The sequence below is a fragment of the Anolis sagrei genome, chromosome 4 (assembly GCF_037176765.1).
Source record: "Anolis sagrei isolate rAnoSag1 chromosome 4, rAnoSag1.mat, whole genome shotgun sequence".
NCBI lineage: Eukaryota > Metazoa > Chordata > Lepidosauria > Squamata > Dactyloidae > Anolis > Anolis sagrei.
This window is the reverse complement of record NC_090024.1, coordinates 13,369,964-13,396,904: the sequence shown is the minus strand read 5'-3', so window position 1 is coordinate 13,396,904 and position 26,941 is coordinate 13,369,964. Positions and strand designations below refer to the sequence as shown.

General features: G+C 39.6%; 1 protein-coding gene across 1 annotated transcript; it reads left to right on the top strand.

Annotated features, from left to right (window-relative positions):
- Positions 1-26,019, top strand: LOC132773521 (solute carrier family 2, facilitated glucose transporter member 5-like). The gene is made up of 12 exons (XM_067467029.1): positions 1-51; positions 5,221-5,316; positions 10,233-10,381; positions 12,945-13,069; positions 14,675-14,827; positions 14,907-15,032; positions 17,995-18,182; positions 20,237-20,347; positions 21,421-21,522; positions 21,993-22,068; positions 22,199-22,326; positions 25,845-26,019. Exons 1-12 carry the CDS (start codon positions 1-3, stop codon positions 26,016-26,018), a joined length of 1,479 nt encoding a protein of 492 aa, XP_067323130.1. The 3' UTR covers position 26,019.
- The last annotated feature ends 922 nt before the right edge of the window (positions 26,020-26,941 follow it).

The following is a 26,941-nucleotide window of genomic DNA, read 5'->3' as shown; positions in this document are numbered from 1 at the left end:
ATGGAGAAACGTGTAGTGTTACCAACAACCTCCAAAGAAGCCAGGGAAGCGGTGAGCTCACCAGGAATGTCTTTCTGACCGACTCAATTCATAAAGTGAAAAAAGAAATTGATTCCTTCTTCTTTTCCTTGTCACTGGGTGCATCTACACTGTACAATAAATGCAGTTTGACATCACTTTCTTTGGCATGACTCAATGTCATGGAATCCTGGGAGCTGTAGTTTGTTGAAGCACCAGCAATTTTTGGCAGAGAAAGCTAAAAATGTTGTATATCAATCTTCCATGAATTCCTAGCATTGAACTATGGCAGTTAACATGGTGCATTAATTATATAATATACATTCACAAAAAGGAGGAATAGTATCTATTAGGGCTGGGCGGTTTCGTTTCGTTAATTCGTAATTCGTTAATAATTCGTTAATTTTTTCAATTACAAAACGATAACGAACCATTCTGGAGCAATTATTTAAAAAAACGAATTTTCAAAAACGTTTTGTAAATGCTTCGTATTTTGATATTGTATTCGTTTCGTTATTGTTTTGAGGTCGTTTCGTTATTATTTCCGCATGTCTGGGCCAGTTTTATGGTTTAATTAGTAAAAAAAAAATTATAATATCACACCAACAGTCAACAACAGAGGGAGAGGGAAGCTTCAGAAGGTTTTGGAGGTTTTTTAGCGTATTTCGCGGTCGCGTCCGCCATTAACGAATCGATTCGTTATTGTTTCGGAAATCAATTCGTTAATTTTTTACCATTTACGAAATTTCATAAATATCGAACTTTTTAAAAGGAAAATTTTGTAATTATTTTAAATATCGAAACAAAAAACCCCCCCAAATACAAATCGATTTTAGAAACAAATTTTTCCGTTGTTACCCAGGCCTAGTATCTATCCATATACTGAAGATTATTAAGTAATTTCTTTTTTGTAATGTGTTCAGGGTTTCTCAACCTGGGGGTCAGGACCCCTGGAGGGGTCGTGAGGGGGTGTCAGAGGGGTCACCAAAGACCACAAGAAAACACAGTATTTTCTGTTGGTCATGGAGGTTCTGTGTGGGAAGGTTGGCCCAATTCAATCGTTGGCAGGGTTCAGAATGCTCTTTGATTGTAGGTGAACTATAAATCCCAGCAACTACAACTCCCAAATGTCAAGGTCTATTTTTCCCAAACCCCACTAGTGTTTACATTTGGGCATATTGAGAATTCGTGCCAAGTTTGGTCCAGATCCATCATTGTTTGAGTCCACAGTGCTCTCTGGATGTAGGTGAACTACAACCCCCAAAACTCAAGGTCAATGCCCACCAAACCCTTCCAGTATTTTCTCTTGGTCATGGGAGTTCTGTGTGCCAAGTTTGATTCAATTCCATCATTGGTGGAGTTCAGAATGCTCTTTAATTGTAGGTTAACAATAATCCCAGCAACTACAACTCCCACAGGGCAAAATCAATACCCTCCCCCAATCCCAATAGTATTTAAATTTGGGCATATTGGGTCTTTGTGCCAAATTTGGTCCAGTGTATGAAAAGACATCCTGCATATCAGATATTTACATTACTATTCACAACAGCAGCAAAATTACAGTTATGAAATAGCAATGAAACTAATTTTATGTTTGGGGGTCACCATAACATGAGGAAGTGCATTAAGGGTTGTGGCATTAGGAAGGTTGAGAACCACTGTGTTATATCAAGTGATATTTACAGGTTGAGTATTCCTTATACAAACTCCTTCAGACCAGAAGTGTTTTGGATTTAATTTTTTTTTAAAAAAAAATGGAATATTTGCATATACATTATGAGATATCTTAGAGATAGAATCATAGAGTTGGAAAAGACAACATGGAGCATCTAGGCCAACTCCTACCAGGAAAAGCACAATCAAAGTACCCCATCCAGCCTCTGTTTAAAAGCTCCAGGGAAGGAGCTTCCACCAGACTATTAGGCAGCGAATTCCACTGTTGAACATCTTGCATGGTCAGGATGTTCTTCCTAATGGTCTGGTGGAATCTCCTTTCCTGTAATTTCAACCCATTGCTCTGAGTCCCAATCTCCAGGGCAGCAGAAAACAAGACTGTTCCCTCCTCATGACTTATCACATATCTAAACATGGTTCTCATGTCTCCTCTCAACCTTCTCTTCTGCGTGCTCTTTAAGACATCCTCAGAGAGATTCATGGTTTCCAGACCTTTGATCCTTTCAGTCACCCTCCTGTGGACACCTTCCAGCTTGTCAATATCTCTTTTAAGCAACAGCTGTCTCATTCAATGTCTCTCATATTAACCAATAGAAACCAATATTCACCAATCCTACATTTTCATAAAATCCTAGAGTTGGAGGAAATGCCCAAGGGCCATCTAGTCCAACTCCCTTAATGATGATGATGATGATGATGATGACGACGACAACTTTATTTATAACCTGCCCTATTTCCCCATGGGGACTTCTTCCCGGCAGAAGGGCAGATGGCCATGCAGCCCCTACACTAATTATTATGCTTCCCATATTGAGTTGGAAGGGATCGCCAAGGGCCATCCATTTAGTGATTTCTTCCCAGCCCAGCACAGAGATTACTTACTAGAAGACAATAGGCCTGGAAAAATTTGTTTCTAAAATCGATTTGTATTTGGGTTTTTTTTTGTTTCGATATTTAAAATAATTACAAAATTTTCCCTTAAAAAAGTTTGGTATTTACGAAATATCGTTAATATTAACGAATCAATTCGTTAAAATGGTGGACGCGGTTGCGCAATGTGAAAATAATAGTTTTAAATAATAGTTTTAACCTCGGAGAAGGAAAGAGGGGGGAAAGAGAGAGAGAGGAGGGGTGAAACAAACCATCTTCTGCCTTCGTGAATGTAAGGGACAGTGAAAGCAGTACTGAAAGATGGCCATCCATTCTTAATAATAATAATAATAATAATAATAATAATAATAATAATAAATATAATTAATATAATAGTTTTAACCTGGAGAAGGAAAGGGGGGGAAGGAGAGAGAGAGGAGGGTGGGTGAGATCTCTATTCTGGTTTGACAATGCTTCTTCTCAATAATAATAATAATAATAATAATAATAATAATAATAACAAACCACTTTCTGCCTTCGTGAATGTAAGGGACAGTGAAAGCAGTACTGAAAGATGGCCATCCATTCTTAATAATAATAATAATAATAATAATAATAAATATAATTAATATAATAGTTTTAACCTGGAGAAGGAAAGGGGGGGAAGGAGAGAGAGAGGAGGGTGGATGAGATCTCTATTCTGGTTTGACAATGCTTCTTCTCAATAATAATAATAATAATAATAATAATAATAATAATAATAACAAACCACTTTCTGCCTTCGTGAATGTAAGGGACAGTGAAAGCAGTACTGAAAGATGGCCATCCATTCTTAATAATAATAATAATAATAATAATAATAATAATAATAATAAATATAATTAATATAATAGTTTTAACCTGGAGAAGGAAAGGGGGGGAAGGAGAGAGAGAGGAGGGTGGATGAGATCTCTATTCTGGTTTGACAATGCTTCTTCTCAATAATAATAATAATAATAATAATAATAATAATAATAATAATAACAAACCACTTTCTGCCTTCGTGAATGTAAGGGACAGTGAAAGCAGTACTGAAAGATGGCCATCCATTCTTAATAATAATAATAATAATAATAATAATAAATATAATTAATATAATAGTTTTAACCTGGAGAAGGAAAGGGGGGGAAGGAGAGAGAGAGGAGGGTGGATGAGATCTCTATTCTGGTTTGACAATGCTTCTTCTCAATAATAATAATAATAATAATAATAATAATAATAATAATAATAACAAACCACTTTCTGCCTTCGTGAATGTAAGGGACAGTGAAAGCAGTACTGAAAGATGGCCATCCATTCTTAATAATAATAATAATAATAATAATAATAATAATAATAAATATAATTAATATAATAGTTTTAACCTGGAGAAGGAAAGGGGGGGAAGGAGAGAGAGAGGAGGGTGGATGAGATCTCTATTCTGGTTTGACAATGCTTCTTCTCAATAATAATAATAATAATAATAATAATAACAAACCACTTTCTGCCTTCGTGAATGTAAGGGACAGTCAAAGCAGTACTGAAAGATGGCCATCCATTCTTAATAATAATAATAATAATAATAATAATAATAATAATAATAAATATAATTAATATAATAGTTTTAACCTGGAGAAGGAAAGAGGTTAGGCAGGCAACAGGCAGGTCTTTGAGTGCTGCATTGCTGTGTCTCTTTGCCCAATGCACGCAGGCCAGAGTGAGGAACGAGGTGAGGTGACGACAGGAGGAGAGGAGAATTTGATCCACTTAAGCAGAGGCCAGGGACCCGGAAGTGGGGTAAATGCCGACCGCTTGCAACCAGGGAGAGGGGAGGGAAACAACTATAAAACTTGCACCAGAGACATACGGAAATAATAACGAAACAATAACAAAACAATTACGAAATAGCTTTAAAAATTCGTTTCGTTTTTTAGTTGCTCCTGGATGGTTTGTTATCGCTTCGTTTACCCAAAAAATAACAAATTATTAACGAATTACGAAATTAACGAACGAAACCGCCCAGCCCTAGAAGACAAGTATCGCTCAGTCCTCCTCTTTGCAGATTCAACAATTGATTGGAATTTTGGCTGTCTGTTGCTACGGAGGGACAAATCTGTCCCCTATCCTGAGAGGAGCTTTCTGATGCAAGCAGAATACTGGGAAATGTAGTTTAGGGCAGGGCATTTTGAATTCTCTTGCATAGGGCTCCTTGCCATCCTAAACTACATTTCCTAGAACTCTGTGCTTTTTCAGCCTCTTTCTCAGTGAACTCTGTTCCTTGCTTTCTCTCTGCTAATGATGAGAGGCCATTAATTTAAAGATGAAAAGCAGCCTTTTTGGCTTTGTTTTGCTTCTTTGCGCTGAAAATAAAACTGACTTTGGGAGGCTTCTGAGATTTACAAAATGCAAACAAAAAAGTATGGGGTAAATTTCAGTTCTTAAATTTGTGATACAGGCCATGCACAAGTGTCGGATATTGCATCATAAATATAAATTTAACAAATTTGATATAACTTATGAGGACTAACGAAAAAATGCACACCCCTAGTAGCCTCCAAGGCTTCCTTTCCAACATCTGGTCTAATATTGGTAAATATAACTATTGTACTAAGTTCTTGCAATTGTTCCTCTTACCTACAGGATCTGACAAAAAGGCTTATTTGGATTACAGTGGTTTCCTGTCTCTTATCTATGCAATATGGCTACAACTTCTGGGTATCTTACTCTCCTACTGTGGTAAGATGATCCTATAATGCCACTAACTTCTGTGGCTTATAGAATTATAGAATTAAAAGGGATAAAAAGGCTATCTAGTAAGCATGTGTGATCCATTACAATGGTTCTAAATTCCTTCCAAAAATAGTGGGCGCTGATGCATTGTTTTTAAATTGTTGTTTTTAAGTTTGGGTGCTGAAAATTTCAAAACTTTATGAAATTTACGAATATTCATAAATATTCTTCACTGTCAGTGGGGAAAGTTCAGGGACTTCTCTCTTCCCTCAATTTTAGAGCAAACTTGCTGCACTGGTACAACACATTCCCCACTCTTTATCCACCAAATTTCAAAACATTTAGACAATACACTGATTTTTAGAGATTTTTTAAAGTCTTTATGAAAAATATTTTTTTTAAATAAAAGGGCAATCTCCTTGAATTTTTTTTGAGAATGACACAACATAAAAGGGAATCATTCCTCCTAGCTTTCAGACATATTTTGTTGTTGTTCATTCGTTCAGTCGTCTCCGACTCTTCGTGACCTCATGGACCAGCCCACGCCAGAGCTCCCTGTCGGCCGTCACTACCCCCAGTCCAGTCACTTCAAGGATGCCATCCATCCATCTTGCCCTTGGTCGGCCCCTCTTCCTTTTTCCTTCCACTTTCCCCAGCATAATTGTCTTCTCTAGGCTTCGCTGTCTCCTCATGATGTGGCCAAAGTACTTCAGCTTTGTCTCTAGTATCCTTTCAGACATATTTATACCATACAATATATGGTATTTTTAAAATTTTCACAGAACTTTTTTTTAAGTATCATCATTGAATGTCTCTCATATTTACCAAAAGAGGAAACCAATATCAACCACGAAGGGAAATCCACCAACAATACAGCCTGGCATGGTTTTTCTACTTTAGCCTTCTGTAAGAACTAGATTCACTTCCTGAGTGACTGCATGAAAATATAGCAAACCTAAATATAATGTCGTTTTGACTGACCTAAACCAATCTATCCTGTTTGTGAGCCACCTGTAAATGAAGGGCAGGAGACCACTAGGGGAGACTACCCACCAACAATACAGCCCAATATGGTGGTACTACTTTAGCCTTCTGTAAGAACTAGATTCACATAATAATAATATTAAGAATAAGAATAATAAACTTTATTAATACCCCTCACTTCTTGGGTGGCTGCATGGAACAGCAAATGTTAATATGGTGTAGTCTTGCCTGACCTAAATCAACGCATGCTGCTTGAGAGCCACCTGACAACAAAGAGCAGGAGGCCACTAGGGTATACCACATGCTGACAATACAACCCTCCCCATAGCAGCCAATTTCTGTGCCTGCACTTATCTTTTATCTTCTCCCACCATATTACTGTTCTGCCAGATTTCAATAAGTCCTTTATCTTTGTTTTACCATGTTGTTTCAATTTCTTTAACATATTCCGGTATAACTGAGGTTTTCTGACCTCTATGGATCCTATTGGGAGTTTGTCTATTTTATTTATTGGAAGTTTATATTGCCATTTTCCCCAACATACCATGGTTGAGGTCAACGGGCCTCCTTATATATTTTAAGGTCTTTTTCCAAATTGTGCCCATGAGACATGATCTGTATCCGTATCCCCAATCATTTATTAGTTTCTATAATCTTTTTGTTAATTTAATCATTTTATTGCATAAGGTTTTTAATAATAATACAATAAAATTGGGAAGGAGATGGGATGATGGGGTAGGGGGATGATTAAGGGTTAAAAGGGGTGGAAAGAGGGAGGGGGAAATATTGTCTTCCGGTCCATTCCACAGGGTGTTTCCTCTATCTTCTTGGTTTTCTCATATGTTTACACAAATTAACCTATTATACCTGTATGGTGAATCCTCTTTCCTTGAGATATTCTTTATCAGATTTTCTATTATGCAAACCAAGTCGTCAGCAAACGTCTTGACCTTGAACTCTGCCTTTGTGCCCCTAAATTCCCAATCTTTTCTGATCTCTTCTAGCAATACTTACAACACCATTATAAACAATAAAGGGCATAAGGGGCACCTTTGTCTAGTACCTTTTTGTATTTGTATACTTTCTGTATCACGGCCATTTACTATCATATTAGTTTTCTGATTAGAATAGACAGTCTTTATTGCATTTGTAAAGTAAAATCCTATATCCATTTCTCTTACAATCTGAAGCATAAATTCCCATCTGGTATTATCAAACGCCTTTTCAGTGTCAAGGAATAATAGTCCTAACTTTCTTTGTGGGTTACTTTCATAGTATTCTACTAAATCTAGTACCGTTCTTATATTATCTCACATATATCTATTGGGCAAAAAGCCTGTTTGATCTTCTTTTATTTTGTCTTTTAAAAACTCTTTAATCTGTTGGCTATGATGTTTGCAAAGATTTTGTAATCATTATTCAGTAATGAAATTGGCCTGTAATTTTTAACATTGTGAGGATCTGATGTTGACAAGCCCATAGTTTTCATTTCAAGCAAACAGCTCAGTTTTCCAGTGCTTCATCCTATTTTCAATAAAAGTGCTGACGTTTTTACAAATCCCGATGGTGTCTAGGCACTTGATGATCCAACGATGTGGGAGTGAGTCAAAGGCTTTTTTGTAGTCAATCCACGTCATGTGAAGATTGGTTTTTCGACTTTTGCAGTTCTCCAGAATCATTTTGTAAATTAATAACTGGTCTTTTGTTCTCCTGCTTTTCCATTTGTTGCCTTTCTGTTCATCTGGCAAGATGTTATTTTCTTCAAGATAATTTTGAATTCTGTCAGCTATGGTGCCAGTCAATAATTTAAACATAGTGGGCAGACATGTTATCGGCCTGAAGTTTCCTGGTGCTGCTCCTTTTGCTGGAACCTTTTGTATCAGATATGTCCTCCCAGTTGTCAACCATTCACTGATACTTCTTTTTTGCAGCATCACACTGAATTGTTGGGCCATTTTTCCATGTAGGCTAGTCAGATATTTTAGCCAAAATCCATGCAGTTGATCACTATCAGGCAATGTCCAGTTCTTGACTTTTTGCACTCGTTTGCTGATCATTTCAGTTGTTATTTCCATCTGTTCCATTTTGTTCTGTGATATTTTTTCTTCAAACTCCTTTATCCACCCAGCGTTTTTGTTGTAGTTCTTATTATTTTCCCAAAGTTCTTTCCAAAACTTAGTTGTTGTAGTTTTCCCAGGCTTTATGACTACTGTGTCTGTTGTTTGGTTCAGACTCTGGTAGAACCGTCTTTGGTCTGATTGAAACAGTTGATTTTGTCTGCACTGGATGACTCTGGCATCGTATCTTTCAATTTTTCTGGCTGTTGCTGTAATTTGTTCTTTCACAATTTCCAAAGCTTCTTCAATTTTTCTGGTGTTCAGCCAGTACTTTCTGATCAGATATTGCTTGATTTTGTCATTCTTCAATTTCTTCTCCTTCATATTTTTCAGGTTATTTGCATCTGATCGTAGATTTTTGATTTTCAACTCCAACCTGACCTTCCATTTTGGTTTTCCAGTTGATTTTCTCAGGAGCTGCATTGGTTGTAGGAGCCCAAGCTCTTCTGTTACTATCACTGCTGTACTGTAGGCAAACTGGTTTGTTTGTTCAATTGATGTTATTTGGACAGTAGAAAGTAATCTATTCACATCCTTCATGAGAGATGCCAGTTGTCTCTTAGGCACTGTTTTTAAAGTTGGGAGTCACTTTCTTATTGCATTCGATACAGCATGAGCCATGATTTTATCCTTGAGCTCTTGTTGTCTTGCTGTCAATGTTCCTGGTAGTTCAACAAGTGCCTCAGATGCCAGTTCTTCAAATTCTTTCAAAAGCTCCACATTTTCTTCTGGTTCAGTCTGTTCCAGAGTTCCAAATGTTGCTGGAGTCTCTGCTACTGTCTGTGCTGTGACTTGATGGTCATTTGTTTTGCAGATTTTCTGAATTTCTTTGAGTTCAACTTCATTGAACACTGTTTCTGATTATGAATCTTCGTTGATCAGTCAGTCGGGTTTCAGTTATCTGCGAGTCAGGGTACTCTTGTTTCCACAATTGATATATCCTTTTTTGGTAGTCACACTTTTGAGGTTCTGATTTGTAATAGTGTTTCATAACTGTGCGGTTTTCTGGCATTGTATATTTATGCCGCTTCTGTGATTGTTCATTTGTATTTTGATTCTGTAGCCCACTTGTCAATGGATGTCCAGAATCAGCAGCATCCACCACGATCCTTTTTATCCTGGGCGTCAACTGAGCCAATATAGACTTCGTTTTGGTTTGTTTCTCCATAATGCTAATGGGTTAGGTGCTCTTGGTTCCACTCCTCAGCTGAGACCTCTCTGGCTTGGTTGGACCTGCTGGTAGTTACACTACTGGCAGCTTAGCTCTCAACTTGGAACAGTTAAGCTCCCCACCATGACAATAATAATAATAATAATAATAATAATAATAATAATAATAATAATGTTAGTTACACTACCGGCAGCTCAGCTCTCAACTTGGAGCAGTTAAGCCCCCCACCATGACAAGGTGGCACTCATCAGGGGGATGATGATGATGATGATGATGATGATGATGATGATGATAGAATACACAACTAAAGCACTTCTGAAAGATGCCCATCCAAAGATGGGCATTTGACCATCCTACAAGGCCATATTTTTCCCTGCCAACAATCCTTACAATACATAAGTGCTTGCTACTGTTTAGATGGAATCTTTTCCAGAAAAACAAGCTTGCCACCTCTTGGGCCCTATTTATACTGTCATATAATGTGGTGTAGACTCATATAATGCAGTTCAATGCAGTTTCACTGAATTATATGAGTTTACACTGACCATATTCATGCGGATTCAAACTGCGTTATATGGTAGTGTAGAACTTTAGTATTTTTCTGTAGTGGGGAAATATTCTAACATGATTCTTGTGTGTTCTTCTCCTAGCTTGTGGCAAAATTTTATAACATATCAATTGGTCAACCGTCCTCTGGAGGACCTGATGTGCTCACTTTGTCAGTCATCATAGGTGCATTCCCACTTGGAGGTATATTCGGGGCAATTGTGGGTACCTGTGTGACCGACAGAATTGGCAGGTATGGAAATGACATTTTGTAGATTGAACGGAGCTGGTCCTAGCCAAATGAGGTGGTCCTTTGAAGCGCCAGCTGCCACATCTTGCCTACATTTCCTCCTTTAACCATAACCTGTTGTCTCCCGGTGCATGGAGTACAGTTTATCGCCATGAAAGATGCAATGACATTGTCTTCCATAACTGCCCCATATATCTCTGCAGCAACAGGAACCAATGGGAAGGGATTTAAGGAAATGGCAGATGTCACAACTCCTTTAGGTTTTACTGGACATTGAGTATAGTGGTTTATTGAATGGACATACCCAGAAGCCACAATGGTCCATTAAAATTCTGTTCCTTAAAAATGTTGGTTTTCAAGTAGCTAATGAAAATTGGTAACACATCCTCCATTTTTTGCAGCTGTTGTCCTTATTTGGTTTCAATCGATTTGAACCATTAGCTTTTCTAATATATAGAATGGAAATGGCTGTAACTCATGGGTGGAGTACATGCTATTGCTCAGAAGGTTCCAGATTTAGTTCTACCTACTTATTTCGAATTATGGGTGGTAACAGTAGAACCCCTGAAACCTCTCAAATATTCCTCTAGCTCCCACACCCCATAATCATTTTCCCAGGTGACTTTTTTTCACTCCTCAAGTTCTCAAGCTGGAACTGCTACAACAAGCAGCATGTTCATCAAACAAACAAACAAACAAACAAACAAACTTTATTTATATCCCACCCCATCTCCCCATAAGGAGTCAGGGTGGTTTACAACCTAAAAGGAAAACATTCAGTGCCAGAAAAATAGACACTAAATTAAACAATACAGATAAATATAAAACATTCAATTGTAAAAAAGAAATCACAATAAAAGACCAATAAAACACATTTTCATGGAAACAAAGCCACAATGGTTTGTTGTAGGGGTTTTTGGGCTATATGGCCATGGTCTAGAGGCATTCTCTCCTGATGTTTCGCCTGCATCTATGGCAAGCATCCTCAGAGGTAGTGAGGTCTGTTGGAGCTAGGAAAATTGGGTTTATCTATCTGTGGAATGACCAGGGTGGGGCAAAGACCTCTTGTCTGCTGGAGCTAGGTGTGAATGTTTCAGCTGACCGCCTTGATTAGCATTTGATGGCCTGGCAGATTTTTTGGTGTGACTTGTCAGTGCCTGGGGGAATTTTTTTTGAGAGGTGATTACTGATTAGCTGTCCCTGATTGTTTCCTCTCTTTTGTTTTGCTGCTGTAATTTTAGAGTTTTTTAATATTGGTAGCCAGGTTAGAAACCTACAACAACCCAGTGATTCCGACCATGAAAGCCTTCAACAGTACAAAGCCACAGTGTTTCGCAGCATATCCATTTTGAGAAATCGCACATTCTCATATAGTTGCGTTGTCTGTGGAATAGGGCTTGTTTGTAGAGACAATATGTGGCTAATGCTTGTTCAAGTCCCAGATCATGTTTATTATTTATTTATTTACAGCTTTTATATTCCGCCCTTCTCACCCTGCAGGGGACTCAGGGTGGATTACAGTGTACACATATATGGCAAACATTCAATGCCAATTTTTGACATACAAACATATACAGACATACACAGAGGCTATTTAACTTTTTCTGGCCACCAGGGGAGCTGTCGCTTTCATTGTCCATCTGCGACGCTGATGAAGCACTTCCACATTCCTCACATGCTTCCCCGCTGGAATGCTTTTGCTGGAGTCTTCTTTATGGCCTCAAAAATCAGTTAATTTAGCCTCCCACACTTTAAGGTGGTACCTTATTTTCCTACTTGACAGATGCAACTGTCTTTTGGGTTGCAAAGGTCGACAACAGGCTAGACACAATTGGTTGGAAACCCACTCCAACCCGGGCTGGCTTTGAACTCATGACCTTTTGGTCAGAGTGATCTTAATGCAGCTGACACTTAGCCAGCTGCACCACAATCCTGGCGCTAAAATAAGTGCTGCTCAGCTACTGGGTTCTCAGTAGAACCAGTACACCCAGCTACTAATTCGCATCTATGGAACACTGAATTGGACTGTCTTCCTAAAGTTTGGGAGGTTTAAATAGCTGGATCAGGCTGAATTTTGGCTGATCCATTGATCTTACTGCCAACAGACCCATGGCTTCATCACCAGAAGGGGCTTCAACAGCTCCCTTCTGAAAGCTTTCTGGCATTGTCCCATTCCTGGTGATGTCATTTGGGTGCCATACCATGTCACCATCAATATGTAACCAGTAAGCCTCTGGGAGGAATCTGCTTACTGTTGGTGATGTGTTGTTCGTGGTGTCTCCAATACTCCTTCACCCTGCCTAGCCTTTTGGAAAGCCAAATGGCTCCAGGGCCCTCCTGAGCTGTAACAGAGCAGCTTCAGAGTCCTTTATGGCCATGGAAGTAAGACTATACACTGTACAGAGAGCTCACACTTGCACAGGAGTTTGGATGCAATTACTTGTGCTTCCCCAGAACAAATAAATTGGAAATAACTTATTCATATAAAGGTCAAGAATACTGTCAATGCTCTTTTTATAATATATTAATCGGCATCTCCACACCCACCCCCTCTCTGTCTTTTTAGGAAAGGTACCTTGTTGCTGGCTAATTTTTTGGCCCTCCTCTCTGCTCTGTTCATGGCTTCCTCCCATTACATAGGTGCCTTTGAATACGTTATGTTTGCCCGCACGTACACTGGGATGTGCGCAGGTGAGAAGTTTGTACAGTTAGCATTTTACTTTGTAACCTGATTTTTAAGAGGGTGCTGTCTAGTATTGCAATCCATCTGAAATTTGTATTGCAAGGCTGGGCTGTGTAAGATGAATAAGTACACGGATATACAGTTCAAATAAACGACATAGAAACATCGAAAAGAGATCCAGGAGCATAGCTGTTCTTTTACATTTTGGCTGGAGATGGCACTGTTGAAAAGACAGGTCACCTTCCCAAACTGAAAAATAGGTTGGCTCACAGGGAGTGAGGAATCCTGCCACAAAATACCTGGCAAGGCTTTGGCAATACATATTGGTTTCCCGCACAAGCACTTGAAAAAATTGGACTTTTCTTCTTCCTCTTCCTTCTCTCTCTTGTGGAGTGAGAAACAAATGGTGGAAGGGGTGGTAATAAAAGGAATGTATGAATAATGAAAGGAAGAGAAAAAAAAAAAACCACAACCCTCATATCAGTTTTATTTAAAAACAAAACAAAAAAAAAACACCTTTATCGGCAACGTAATATATTTATTTATTTGTCGTGTCAGGGCAACCAGTCAATTATATTACATTTCTAACAGAACGAAGCCAACAAATAGACAAAATACAAAATGTGTGAGTTTGGTAGTTGATGAAATGTCCTTTGACCAGTATCTGGCCACTTGGAGTGCTTCTGGTGTTGCTGCAAGAAGGTCCTCCATTGTGCATGTGGCAGGGCTCAGGTTGCATTGCAGCAGGTGGTCAGTGGTTTGCTCCTCTCCACACTCGCATGTCGTGGATTCCACTTTGTGGCTCCATTTCTTGAGGTTGGCTCTGCATCTCATGGTGCCAGAGCGCTGTCTGTTCAGTGCCTTCCAAGTCGCCCAGTTTTCTGTGTGCCCAGGGGGGAGTCTCTCATTTGGTATCAGCCATTGGTTGAGGTTCTGGGTTTGAGCCTGCCACTTTTGGACTCTCGCTTGCTGAGGTGTTCCAGCGAGTGTCTCTGTAGATCTTAGAAAACTATTTCTTGATTTAAGTCATTGACATGCTGGCTGATACCCAAACAGGGGATGAGCTGGAGGTGTCTCTGCCTTGGTCCTTTCACTATTGGCTGCTACTTCCCGGCGGATGTCAGGTGGTGCAATACCAGCTAAGCAGTGTAATTTCTCCAGTGGTGTAGGGCGCAGACACCCCGTGATAATGCGGCATGTCTCATTAAGAGCTACATCCACTGTTTTAGTGTGGTGAGATGTGTTCCACACTGGGCATGCATACTCAGCAGCAGAGTAGCACAGCGCAAGGGCAGATGTCTTCACTGTAACGTAATTAATAACCGTGCATTTGCTTTAAACTCACATGTGCCCTAACTCAATTAAGATGAAAAGATTGGCAACTTCTCCTTACCTATGGGGGCAGGCAACACATTTCAGCATAAATTCAGTCAGCCTCTTATACAGTACAATGGGAAGGGCAGACTTGCATTTTGAAAACATCTCAGAAGAATGAATCATTGGGGTCCCTTATATCCCAAGAAATATAAGGGTGGTGGTGGTGGTGGGGGGGGGGGGTTGACAACATGTTACATTTATACTGTGTGTTCTCACTTTATTTATCTTCTAACCAGGTATGGTCTCTACCGGTGTTCCATTGTACCTTGGTGAGATCGCCCCCAGAAGTCTGCGGGGTAGCATTGTCATGGTGCCTCACTTATTTCTAACCATTGGGGTTCTGTTTGCTCAGGCACTTGCTCACAGTCGTCTCCTGGAGGCATCATCAGGTAACTCAGAAAGCTACACAACTGACTTGTGGCAAATTAGTTATTACTAATTACGCTTTCTCACCATTGTGTTTCCTAGGATGGCCTATATTGATGGGTCTTGCTGGAATTTTCCCATTGTGTCAAAGTGTGATATTGCCTTTCCTTCCTGAAAGTCCAAGGTATCTACTAATTCAGAAGAAGAATGAGGAAAAAGCAATAGAAGGTAAAGAGAGTGAAAATATTTAATCCCACATTGGTCTTTCTCACAACATCATACCATTCAGTGATTATTAGAAATTATTGTTGGGAGCCTTCTAATCAAGGTAAAAGAAGAAAGCGCAAAAGCCGGGTTGCAGCTAAACATCAAAAAAACCAAGATTATGGCAACAAGAATGATTGACAACTGGGAAATAAAGGGAGAAAATGTGGAGGCCGTGACAGACTTTGTATTTCTAGGCGCAAAGATTACTGCAGATGCAGACTGTGGCCAGGAAATCAGAAGACGCTTACTTCTTGGGAGGAGAGCAATGTCCAGTCTCGATAAAATAGTAAAGAGTAGAGACATCTGACTAGCAACAAAGATCCGCCTAGTCAAATCCATGGTATTCCCTGTAGTCAGCTACGGATGTGAGAGCTGGACTTTAGGGAAGGCTGAGCGAAGGAAGAGAGATGCTTTTGAACTGTGGTGTTGGAGGAAAGTGCTGAGAGTGCCTTGGACTGCGAGAAGATCCAACCAGTCCATCCTCCAGGAAATAAAGCCCGACTACTCATTGGAGGGAAGGATGCTAGAGACAAAGTTGAAGTACTTTGGCCACATCATGAGGAGACAGCAAAGCCTAGAGAAGACAATTATTCTGGGGAAAGTGGAAGGCAAAAGGAAGAGGGAGCGACCAAGGGCAAGATGGATGGATGGCATCCTTGAAGTGACTGGACTGACCTTGAAGGAGCTGGGGGTGGTGAGGGCCGACAGGGAGCTCTGGCGTGGGCTGGTCCATGAGGTCACGAAGAGTCGGAGACGACTGAACGAATGAACAACAACATTGTTGGGTGGTATTACAGTTGTTGTTACGAATGCACAACGATTGAATCACATAAACCATCTAGGCACAGATCTATGTACAGAAAGAAACAAATGAAGCATTTATTTAGAGTCATCCATGTGCAAGGATAGACATGGATCATTCCCTCCTCCCTGAACAACAGAGGGCATAAATCATCCCAATTGAGACCCTGTCACCCCCCACCACTCAACACTGGATAAATCGGCAAGTCCCAGTGTTGTCCCAAGTCCCGCTATGCAGCGGTATAGCTTAGCTCTTGTAGTTTTTTTTTAATGATATGACCAGGACCCCGTAGAAATTTTTCAAAACACTTTAGAATTTAAAAGGAGGTTATATAAATTTTTGGAGTCATGCACACCTCTACTTTTTGCCAACCAGTCTCATTTTACTGAGGGCCAGCAAATAGCCCTTCCTTCTTAGACTGGCAGGGAAGGGAAACTTAATTCCTTAGGGCATTTATAAAAACTAGCCCAATTCTGATACATTGTACAACCTCTAATTATTATGATTACAGGGCTAGTAAGACATAGGTAATATCACACACACACACATTCTAGATAAATTTGTACATTTTATGGCTGTTCACATTTTATGGGAAAGGACTGCTTTTCTTTTGAGACCTTTATGGCTTCTGGGGTCCTATATCTGAAGAAAGATGGCATACAACTACAATAAATACATCTCAGAAATACATTCCTGATTCAACTAAACCCTTTTCATTAATTACAGGAGAATATTAGAGGGAATTGTATTCAATTTTAAATGAAAAAAGTTACTCTGGATCATCATTTTAAACCCATTTGTTAAATTATAGCTGGAAATGGGGGAAGACAAGTCATGAGCATGCAACCTGTGGTCATTCATCTCTTCTTTGCTTACTTGTTGGTGAACCATTTGTGTGCAAATTTGATAAATGTGAATTTAATAATGATGTGTGGGAATGAATGGAAGAATGGAAGGATGTATGGAGTTAATAATTTTGGAAACACCAGTAAAAGACCCAGGCCTGCAAAGACTAACTACCTGCTTGCTGGGATTGCTAATGAGAAACCCTGATAAGAACTGGGGCAGTGATAATGGAAATGTTTGCAACCTTTCTTATGCTAAGAAGGAAGTCAACACAAGCCTTGTGTTTGTCAACACCAATCAAGAAGATCAACATCTGGCCAGGAAACTGGAATGGATCCAGGATGGAAGACATCATTATTTCACAACTTTGAGACATCAACAGAATATTCCTATAAAAGACTCGGTTTAATAATGACCAAATTGTGGCAGACTGAGGAGTCTGTTCCACCCGCTATGCTCTGCTCCATGGGAAGGAGAAAGATAGTGTGCCTATGGAGAGTGGCAGATCTGCATGGGAGCAGTCTGGTCACTTTGGGGCTCCTTTCTCAAGGGAAGAGGAAGAAGTGCACTTTTGGAGTCTTGGTTTTTGTGCAGGGAGTCAGGTTCTGCTCTATGGAAAACAGAGATCTGGTCCTTGGCATTGTGCTTAGGGAAAGAAGTTTTGGCATTTCAGTGTTTTGAAGTTATAGAGTTAGGGAACTATACATTGGCAGGCTGCGGGAAAGCAGGATCTGGACTGACAGGTTCTTCTCCAAGGAGGGAGAAAAAGATATGGTAATATTTTGGATGCATGTGGATGAATGCGTGTACATGTGTGTGAATGTTGAGTGAAAATGTAATTCCCCTTTGTTTGTTTGTTAACCAATGTAATTGTAAATCCAATGTAGTTGCATCGAATCTGTATGTCTGTATGTCCAATGTCATTCTTTGTCTAAATGTTTTCTGTAATCTGATATACCCTCTCATACTGGAAATTGCGATAAAAAGAACCTATGCTTCAAAGCTATTGAAAAGTCATTCATGACATAATTGGTGTCAGAAGTGGGATATTCTTTTCCAATGTGGGAAAGTTATTCATAACATTTGGAGGTAAGCTATTTCCCTGTAGGCCTCTGCCATATTTGGTGATTTTTTTTTTGCTCATTTTGTTAAGCTGGAATATGTGCATCCTGAATCTCTGCCCCAAGGTCTTGCTCTGTTGACATTACTATGTGTAGTGCCTAAATGTCTCATCCTGATCAAATTCAAAATCTTTTTGACTCTGCTTCCATTTAGCCTTGCAGGTTCTGAGAGGAAGGGATGATGTGGAAGATGAGATTCAGGAGCTTAATCAGGAGGACGTTGCTGAGAAGGCAGACAAGCACATGAATGCACTGAAGATGATAAGGATGCGAAACATGAGGTGGCATGTTCTTACTATAGTTGTTTTGATGACCGGGCAGCAGTTTTCTGGTACCAATGCGGTAAGGAAGGCAGAACTATCCAAAAGAGGAAGAATGAGGAGATAGTCAATAAGTACTACTGGCCTTAATTCGATTGGTGACTCCAACTCATGTAGTCTCATTGAATCAATGGGATCAATGTATTACTTATCCACCTTTCACCATTGATTCAGTGGGCCCACCTTAACTGGAAATACTACTAACAGGATGCAGACCAGTGTGTCCATAAATTACCCTGATAATTGTAATTATCCTTCTTTTCTCTTCTTCCACCTTCTAATTCTTATCTTTCATCCATCCTTCCCCTTCTCTTTGCTTTTTTCTTCTTTCTCTTCCTCCTTTATACAGAACTCAGTGCTATTTTCCATCTCTGAGTTCTGTGGGGGCCACAGGTATTCTTAAGCACTAACAATGACAGAAAACATACATTCTCTTGAGTAATTCCCAAAACTAAAGAACGAAGAGCCCTATTCGTATTGCTTGAGATGAGTACTGGTCATTGTAGTAGAGTGACTGAAAATGGTTTGTATGATCTGCTTCTGTTGTGTATGTGCCTTTGCATCACCTGTCAACTTATGACAACCCAATGAATTTCATAGAGTTTTCTTTGGCAAAGAATACCAACAGGTGGTGTTGCCAGTTCTTTCCTCTGAAATACAAATCACTTGATTAACCTTCCAAGTACTAGCTCTGATTAACCCTGAAGATCACATAAGATCTGGTGCAATTAGGGGTCAAGTTGTTAATTGCAGCAATAATATGCTTCATGCTTATGTCTATGTTTGATATTTTTATAGATTTAATGGTCTTAACCAACATTTATATGTTATAGATTTAGATATGTGATATATGATATATGTGTGTGAGGCATTGAATTCACTATGTTGCAAACCGCTTTGAGTCCCCCCAGACATGAGAAAAGCACTAAAGAAATGCAGTTAATAAATAAATAAGTAATAAATCATGGTATTTTGGTTCCTTGGGCTGCCAAAACCAAAATGGGATCAGAGAGGTGGAACAACATTATTGGACTAAAGCAGAGTGAAAAAGCAAGTGAGGCTGAATTGTGGAGGGATTGCATTTGCTCATTAGGACAAGAAAACTGGACACTTAGGTCTTTGTAGAGCAGTGTGACAATCCCCTGCCCCCAAACATCCATTTACATTTCAGTGGAGACCATAGAAAGCTGCAGAGATGTCTCCAATTACTTTCCTGGATCCTCTCTGGCTTTTTCAAGGGTCTCCTTAGGAGGTCCCTGAGGGTGATTTTAATGCTTTATGCCCAGTTGAAGGGAAATAGCTGAACATTGCTCTATTGCTCCTCTACTCTCCATCAACATGAGAATAGCTATCTCATAGTTTCCTCACTGAAAACATGAATTGGAAGGTTTTTTTTCCCAACTGTACTCTTGGACTAGTATTCCAACATCTGCAGCAATTAAATTAAACTTACATTCTCCCTTTTTCCTTTATATTCCATTTTGAGGGGACTCAAAGCAGCTCTGGGAACCTGATAAAGTTTTCTTTGAGACCATCACTGGAAACAAAAGAAAAATGGCATCTCCCTAATGGGCATTTTAAAGAAAAGATCCCAAAAGTGAGACCATTAGAAAGAGAGATTGAAAAAAAAACGATGCCTTCCTATAGAACAGAGGTGTGGAACTGTGATGGGTTTGACTACCATTTTTATGTCCCTGTAATTCTCTTGGAGCTACATGGATCCAAGTTCACATCTGTTTCTTTTTTTAGGTTTCTGATTGTTTTCACATTTAGCAACATGAGCAGATAGGGGCCAGAACCTATTTGAAACTATTAATAGTTATTCTTACAGGTTTCCATGAGAGACACATCACTTTTGAGAGGCGGGGGCAGGAAAAGTGTATAGAAAATTTGGAGGAATTAATGGTCACAAAAAGCCCAAAGTCATTCTTTGTCCCTCCTGTTCGAAGAGGTCTTGATTAAGAGCAGTCACAATGGAAGTTTCCATATAGGGTGTTTCAATCCCTCAAGACTCTGGCAGATAAGTAATTACTTCCATCTTGAAAATAACTTTTGATTTTCCTGGTTGAATTTCAGGTGTACTTTTATACAGACAGAACCTATACTGCTATAAGAGGCAGTGATAAGGATGTTCGTTATGTCAGTATATTCACAACAACATTCACCAGCTGCTCAACGTTCTTAGGGGTAAACTTCACTACCTTGTCTTTCTTACTCTTAAAATAAGCAAATCACACAGTCCAAAGGCATATTCTAGGGGCCATTCCATTATTCATTATTGCACTGAGAGAACCTTATTGCACTGGGAATCTTTGTCCAAAGGCTTGATCTCACAACCATGCCTTAGCTTTCTTCTTGAAGGTCAGGAGGGTAATTTCCCTCTCGAGGGAGTTCCATAGCCAAGGGGCCACTGCTGAGAAGGCCTTGTCTCTCGTCTCCACCAGTTGCACCTGTGAGGGGGGTAGGATTGAGAGCAGGGCCTCCTTGGACAATCTTAACCTCTGAGATGGTTCATAGAGGGAGATATGTTCTGACAGATAATCTCGGCCAGAATTGTTTATACCACCAGTGTAGATCCAAATAATGCAGTTCAATGCAGCTCAAAATGTATTTTATGGATCTGCAATGACCATATAATGCAGTTCAAACAGCCTACATTGAGGGATATTTCAGATGGAAACACATGGCTTTTGAACTGCCTAGATAGTTGGGTTGGATCCAAATAGATTCATTGTCCAATGACACTGCTGCTATCACTCTTTCTCTGCATTGAATCACATTGGGGAAAGAGGATGGATACTGCCCATGTTAGCATACCACCATCTTCTCTAGCCAGTCATGGAACTATGTGAAACCTCCTGGCTGTTACAGGCACCTCTGTGTAGTCAGAATTGGGCACTGGCACAACCAGGATAGAGGAAGTGCAGATGCGATCCCAGACTGCCTCGGAGGTTTACACTGGTGTAAATGTGCTCTTAATTAAAACTTCTAGAGACCTTCCCTTTATTATCATTAAAAAGGCAGCTTGGGAATGCAATGGGGTCTGGAGGCTCACAGAAACAACTTGCAGGATTTACATAGCTCTCTAGGATGTATTTACTCACCTTTGGTAAATAATAACCTAATACAAGAGAGAATGATGTTAATTTTAAGCAACGAAATCTCTCCCAATTCAATATACTAAGCAAGGGTCTGAGTGTGTCCATTACATATTATGACCACTTCTCTCTCTTCTCATTTCCCCCCCTTACATTCCTTAGATATACCTGGTGGACAACTTGGGACGAAGGGTTGTGCTTCTTATTGGCTATTTATCTTGTTCCATCACCTTAGCTCTCCTGCTCATGTCTTTTGAAATGCAGGTTTGTAAATGTATTATTATTCCATGAATTTAAAATTTACATTCTATCACGATTGTATTTTCACCTTTGTTCCATTTATTTTAATAGGTACATTTTATAGAAATGCATTTTAATATATTCCTTTTGTTGTATGTATTTTATGGTGATGTGTTTTAACTATGTTGTGCCCCACCTTGACCCATGAGAAAAGGTGGGTAACAAATAAAATGTGTTGTTGCTGTTACAATAGTGTCATTGTAATAAAAGAGAACTGAGATCTTATTTAATCCCACTTTGATTGGAAAATAGCAATCACTCATAACACTCAAACTATGTCATTTAAACAAAGAAAGTAAGGATAACCACCCTGAGTCCCATTGGGGAGATAGGGCAGTCTAAAAATAAACTTTTACTATTATAAGTGGAACCAAGCAATTAGCTTTGCTAGATGTATATTATATGACTGACATATGTTCAACTTTATCCAACAGAAGAGCTTCCCACAGATGACATATATCAGTGCAATTTTGATTGGTGTATTCCTCTTGTCGCATGCCTTTGGGCCATGTAAGTTTTCAGACCATGTACTGAACTTCTTGAGTGAAGTACACAATAAGAATAAGAGATGTTGATGAGATAACAACAACAACAACAAGACCATGACTCTTTGTGCCTTGAACCTTTTCTCCTCCTGCAGATCCAATTCCATATCTAATTGTTACTGAGCTCTTTCTTCAGTCGTCACGTTCCTCCGGCTTTATGATTGCTGGAATTTTGGAATGGCTTTGCAACTTTATCACAGGAATGTCATTCATTGAAGTAGAAGTGAGTCACACCAATAATTTAGTAGAAAATGCACTGTTTTTAGGATACCCCAGTCTATCCACCACCTTTATTCCTCAAGAACCTTGCCTATGAAGCTATATTACAAAGTGAGCCATTTGTCAGCATTCCTTGCTAGGTTGGCCAGGTGAAATGCTAAACAGGGTGTCTGTCCAGTTCTTGTGAGGAAGAGGGTATTTCAGCTGGTGATGCTGGCTTGCCAAATAATGTTTGCTTTTTAATAATAATAATAATAATAATAATAATAATAATAATAATAATAATAATTAGAAACACAACAAGATGAGTCCACAGCAAACAAGGTCACTCTGCTGGCTGTTGTAATGGATCACACGTCGGACACTTCCCAAGCGTCTAGGACTGTGTGATCTATGGGCAAATAATGCATTCCGATCCCAGTAAGGTGGCTTTTTGCAGCTGGCAGATGGTAATTTTGTCAGTGCCGATTGTGTTTAAGTGCAGGCCAAGGTCTTTAGGCACTGCACCCAGTGAGCCAATCACCACTGGGACCACCTTTACTGGCTTGTACCAGAGTCTTTGCAGTTTGATCTTTAAATCCTCATATTGTGTCAGCTTTTCCAGTTGTTTCTCTTCAATCCTGCTGTCGCCTGGGATTGCAACATCAATGATCCATACTTGGTTTTTAACATGATTGTGAGGTGAGGAATATTGTGCTCCAAAATTCTGTCTGTCTGAATTCAGAAATCCCAGAGTAGTTTGACATGTTCATTTTCTGTAACGTTTTCAGGCTTGTGATCCCACCAGCTCTTTTTTCGCAGGCAGATGGTATTTGTGGCACAAGTTCCAATGAATCATCCAAGCAACAGTGTTATGCCTCTGCTTGTAGTGTGTCTGCGCGATCTTCTTGTAGCAGATGAGGATGTGATCTATTGTTTCATCTGCTTCCTTGCAGAGTCTACACTTGGGATCTGTCATCAACTTTTCAATTCTGTCTTTGATGGCACTGGTTCTAATGGGTTGTTATTGGGCTGACAGAATCAGGCCCTCTGTCTCCTTTTTCAAAGTCCCATTTGTGAGCCACATCCATGTTTTTTCTTTGTCAATTTGGCTCCCAATTTTTCCCAGGAACTGTCCATGGAGAGTCTTTTTTCACCAGTTTTCTCTTCTGCTCTGCATTGTGCTTTTTTAAAAGTATAGTTATTATTGTTATTGTTGTTATATACCCCACTCCAACCCTCCACCCTAGAAAACAATTTAAACAATAAACTATAGAAATAACATTTGAAATATCAGTCTTAGTCTCAGTTTTTGCACTCCACATCTTAATACTTTCTCTAAATAATTCCTAACTGGATCCCCCATATTCTTAATTAAACATTTTCACTTTTGTCTATATTGTTCAATTTACAATTTGTTATTTCCACATTTAGCATATTTACTATATAGTTTTACTAATTTGTCAGAGTCCACTGTTTTATATTTCCAACCTTTCACTAAAACAATTTGAGCACACAGTATTAGGTTGTCAACCACTTTTTTTCCTTTTGCACATTACACATTCCTGGTATCCTGGCATGTAATACATTTCTATTGGCTATTATGATTTGAAGATTTAACATTCTATTAATTTTCCCTTCAGTCATTCTCCAGTACTCCGGTACTCTTTCACATTCCCATATCATGTGATTAAACACACCTCTTTGTTTACAACCATGCCAACACCTGTCATTTGCCTCTGGTAAAAACGTGCACGTTGTGCAGGAGTGTTGTTGTTTATTCATTCAGTCACTTCCAACTCTTTGTGACCTCATGAACCAGCCCACACCAGAGCTACCTGTCGGCCGTCACCACCCCCAGATCCTTCAGAGTCGAGCCAGTCACTTCAAGAATACCAACCATTCATCTTGCCCTTGGTCTACCCCTCTTCCTTTTTGCTTCAATTTTCCCCAGCATCATTGTCTTCTCCAAGCTTTCCTGTCTTCTCATGATGTGGCCAAAGTACTTCATCTTTGCCTCTACTATCCTTCCCTCCAATGAGCAGTCGGGTTTTATTTCCTGAAGTATGGACTGGTTGGATCTTCTTGCAGTCCAAGGCACTATCAGAATTTCCCTCCAACACCACATTTCTAAAGCATCTATCTTCCTTCGCTCAGCCTTCCTTATGATCCAGCTCTCACATCCGTAGGTGACTACGGGGAATACCATTGCTTTAACTATGCGGATCTTTGTTGCCAGTGTGATGTCTCTACTCTTCTGGGTTGTTGTAGGTTTTTCCAGGCTATATGGCCATGTTCTAGAGGCATTTTCTCCTGACATTTCACCTGCATCTATGGCAAGCATCCTCAGAGATAGTGAGGTCTGTTGGAAGTAGAAAAATGGGTTTATATATCTGTGGAATGACCAGGGTGGGACAAAGGGCTTTTGTCTGTTGGAGCTGGGTGTGAATATTTCAACTGACCACCTTGATTAGCATTGAATGGCCTGGAAATGCCTTTAGGAAACTCTTGTAGAGAGGTGATTTGATGTGCCTGATTTTTTCCTCTTTGTTGTTTTGCTGTTGTAATTTTTGAGTTTTTTTTAATACTGGTAGCCAGATTTTGTTCATTTTCATGGTCTCTTCCTTTCTGTTGAAATTGTCCACATGCTTGTGTATTTCAATGGCTTCTCTGTGTAGTCTGACATGGTGGTTGTGAGAGTGGTCCAGCATTTCTGTGTTCTCAAATAAAATGCTGTGTCCGGGTTGGTTCATCAGGTGCTCTGCTATGGCTGATTTCTCTGGTTGAAGGAGTCTGCAGTGCCTTTCATGTTCCTTGATTCGTGTTTGGGCAATGCTGCGTTTGGTGGTTCCTATGTAGACTTGTCCTCAGCTGCATGGTATATGGTAGACTCCTGCAGAAGTGAGAGGATCCCTCTTGTCCTTTGCTGAACGTAGCATTTGTTGGATTTTCTTGGTGAGTCTGTAGGTGGTTTGTATGCTGTAATTCCTCATCAGCTTCCGTATGCGGTCAGTAGTTCCCTTGTTGTATGGCAAGACCACTTTTCCTCTGGGTGGATCTTCATCTTTATTCTCGTGGCTTGTTCTTGGTCTTGCAGCTCTTCTGATGTCTGAGGTGGAGTCTCCATTGGCCTGGAGAGCCCAGTTGAGGTGGTTCAGTTCATCTTGGAGGAGGTGGGGTTCGCAGATTCTTTTTACACGGTCTGCCAAGGCTTTAATGGTGCTTCTTTTTTGACTTGGGTGATGGTTGGGGAAGCTGATGAGGGAAGCTGATGAGGAAACACAACATACAAACCACCTACAGACCCACCAAGAAAATCCAACAAATGCTACGTTCAGCAAAGGACAAGAGGGATCCTCTCACTTCTGAAGGAGTCTACCATATACCAAGACAGCTCAGAGATGTGCACCTTTTGCCTTGTGACTGAATGCAGAGATTTGGAATTAAAAGATCTGATAATTCACTGTGCTTTGGACCGAATGCTATATTATAGGCCCAAAGAACCTTCCATTTTTTCTCATGACTGTCCTTTTCTCTTCCTAGAAAAGAATCGGTAACCTCAGCATCATGCTTTTCTTCCCTGTCTGTATTCTCTGCTTTGTTTACATCTTCAAAATTCTCCCTGAAACAAAAAACAGGACCTTCGTGGATATCAAGAGACTCATGGCAATCCAGACAGCCAAGAAGGTCAAGATCAAGCAGATAATGAGTGCATAAGATTTCCAGAAGTGTTCTATATAGTGTTTTATTGATTCATTTTAAAATTAAAATTGACTTTTTCTTTAAAAATATGAAGCAAGAGAGCCTTTGTCATTATCTTTCAAATGCATTCACTTTGGTGATTGGACTCCTATTGCTATCATGCATGTGAATAAGTTCTGTATGCATGCAACTGTACTTTTTAGACCATTGTATGATGGTCTAAAAAGTACAATTGCATGTATTGAGTTCATTTCTGCATACTAGTGCAGCTGTCTTACATGGTTCAAATCCCTATTGTTATTTTTGTCCTAAATAGGACACAACCATTGGCTCAAATTGATTCACTTATGCATTGACAAGTGTTTCTTATTGCAACTTTCCAACAGAATTCTGTTCATAAAATTTTAACTGGTTAACCAACTCCCCCTGCTAAGTCTATGAGAAGCAAAAATTAAACAAGTCCCTTCAGAACTGCAAGCACTATCTCAAGCAAATTTTGACTTGCAGCAATAGCTGATATAATGGAAGCAACTAAGTTGGCCCACCCACAACTGGTAGGCAATGCCTAAGGCATGGGAGGGATTTGAAGCCCGCCATGAAGGAGATGGGAAAATTGATTTAATTAAGTCTATCTATCTACGAGGGGTATTTTTTAAGTAAGGTCAGTTTGAACATAAGTACACAACGAAAGTTTATTTCAAAAAAGGAAATTTATTTTCAGAAAGTACATACTTCACTCTATTTTTCGACATAGTTGCCAAGTTTGTTCAAACACTTATCATACCTCTGAATCAATTTTAAAATACCCTCTTCATAAAAACTTGCCACCTGCTCCGATAACCAAGAGTCAAGAACTTCATCGCACACTCAAATCTTTGGTTTTTGTGGTGCTCTGTTAGGAGTTTCGGGACCCAACGGGAGCAGAGTTTCCTAAACTT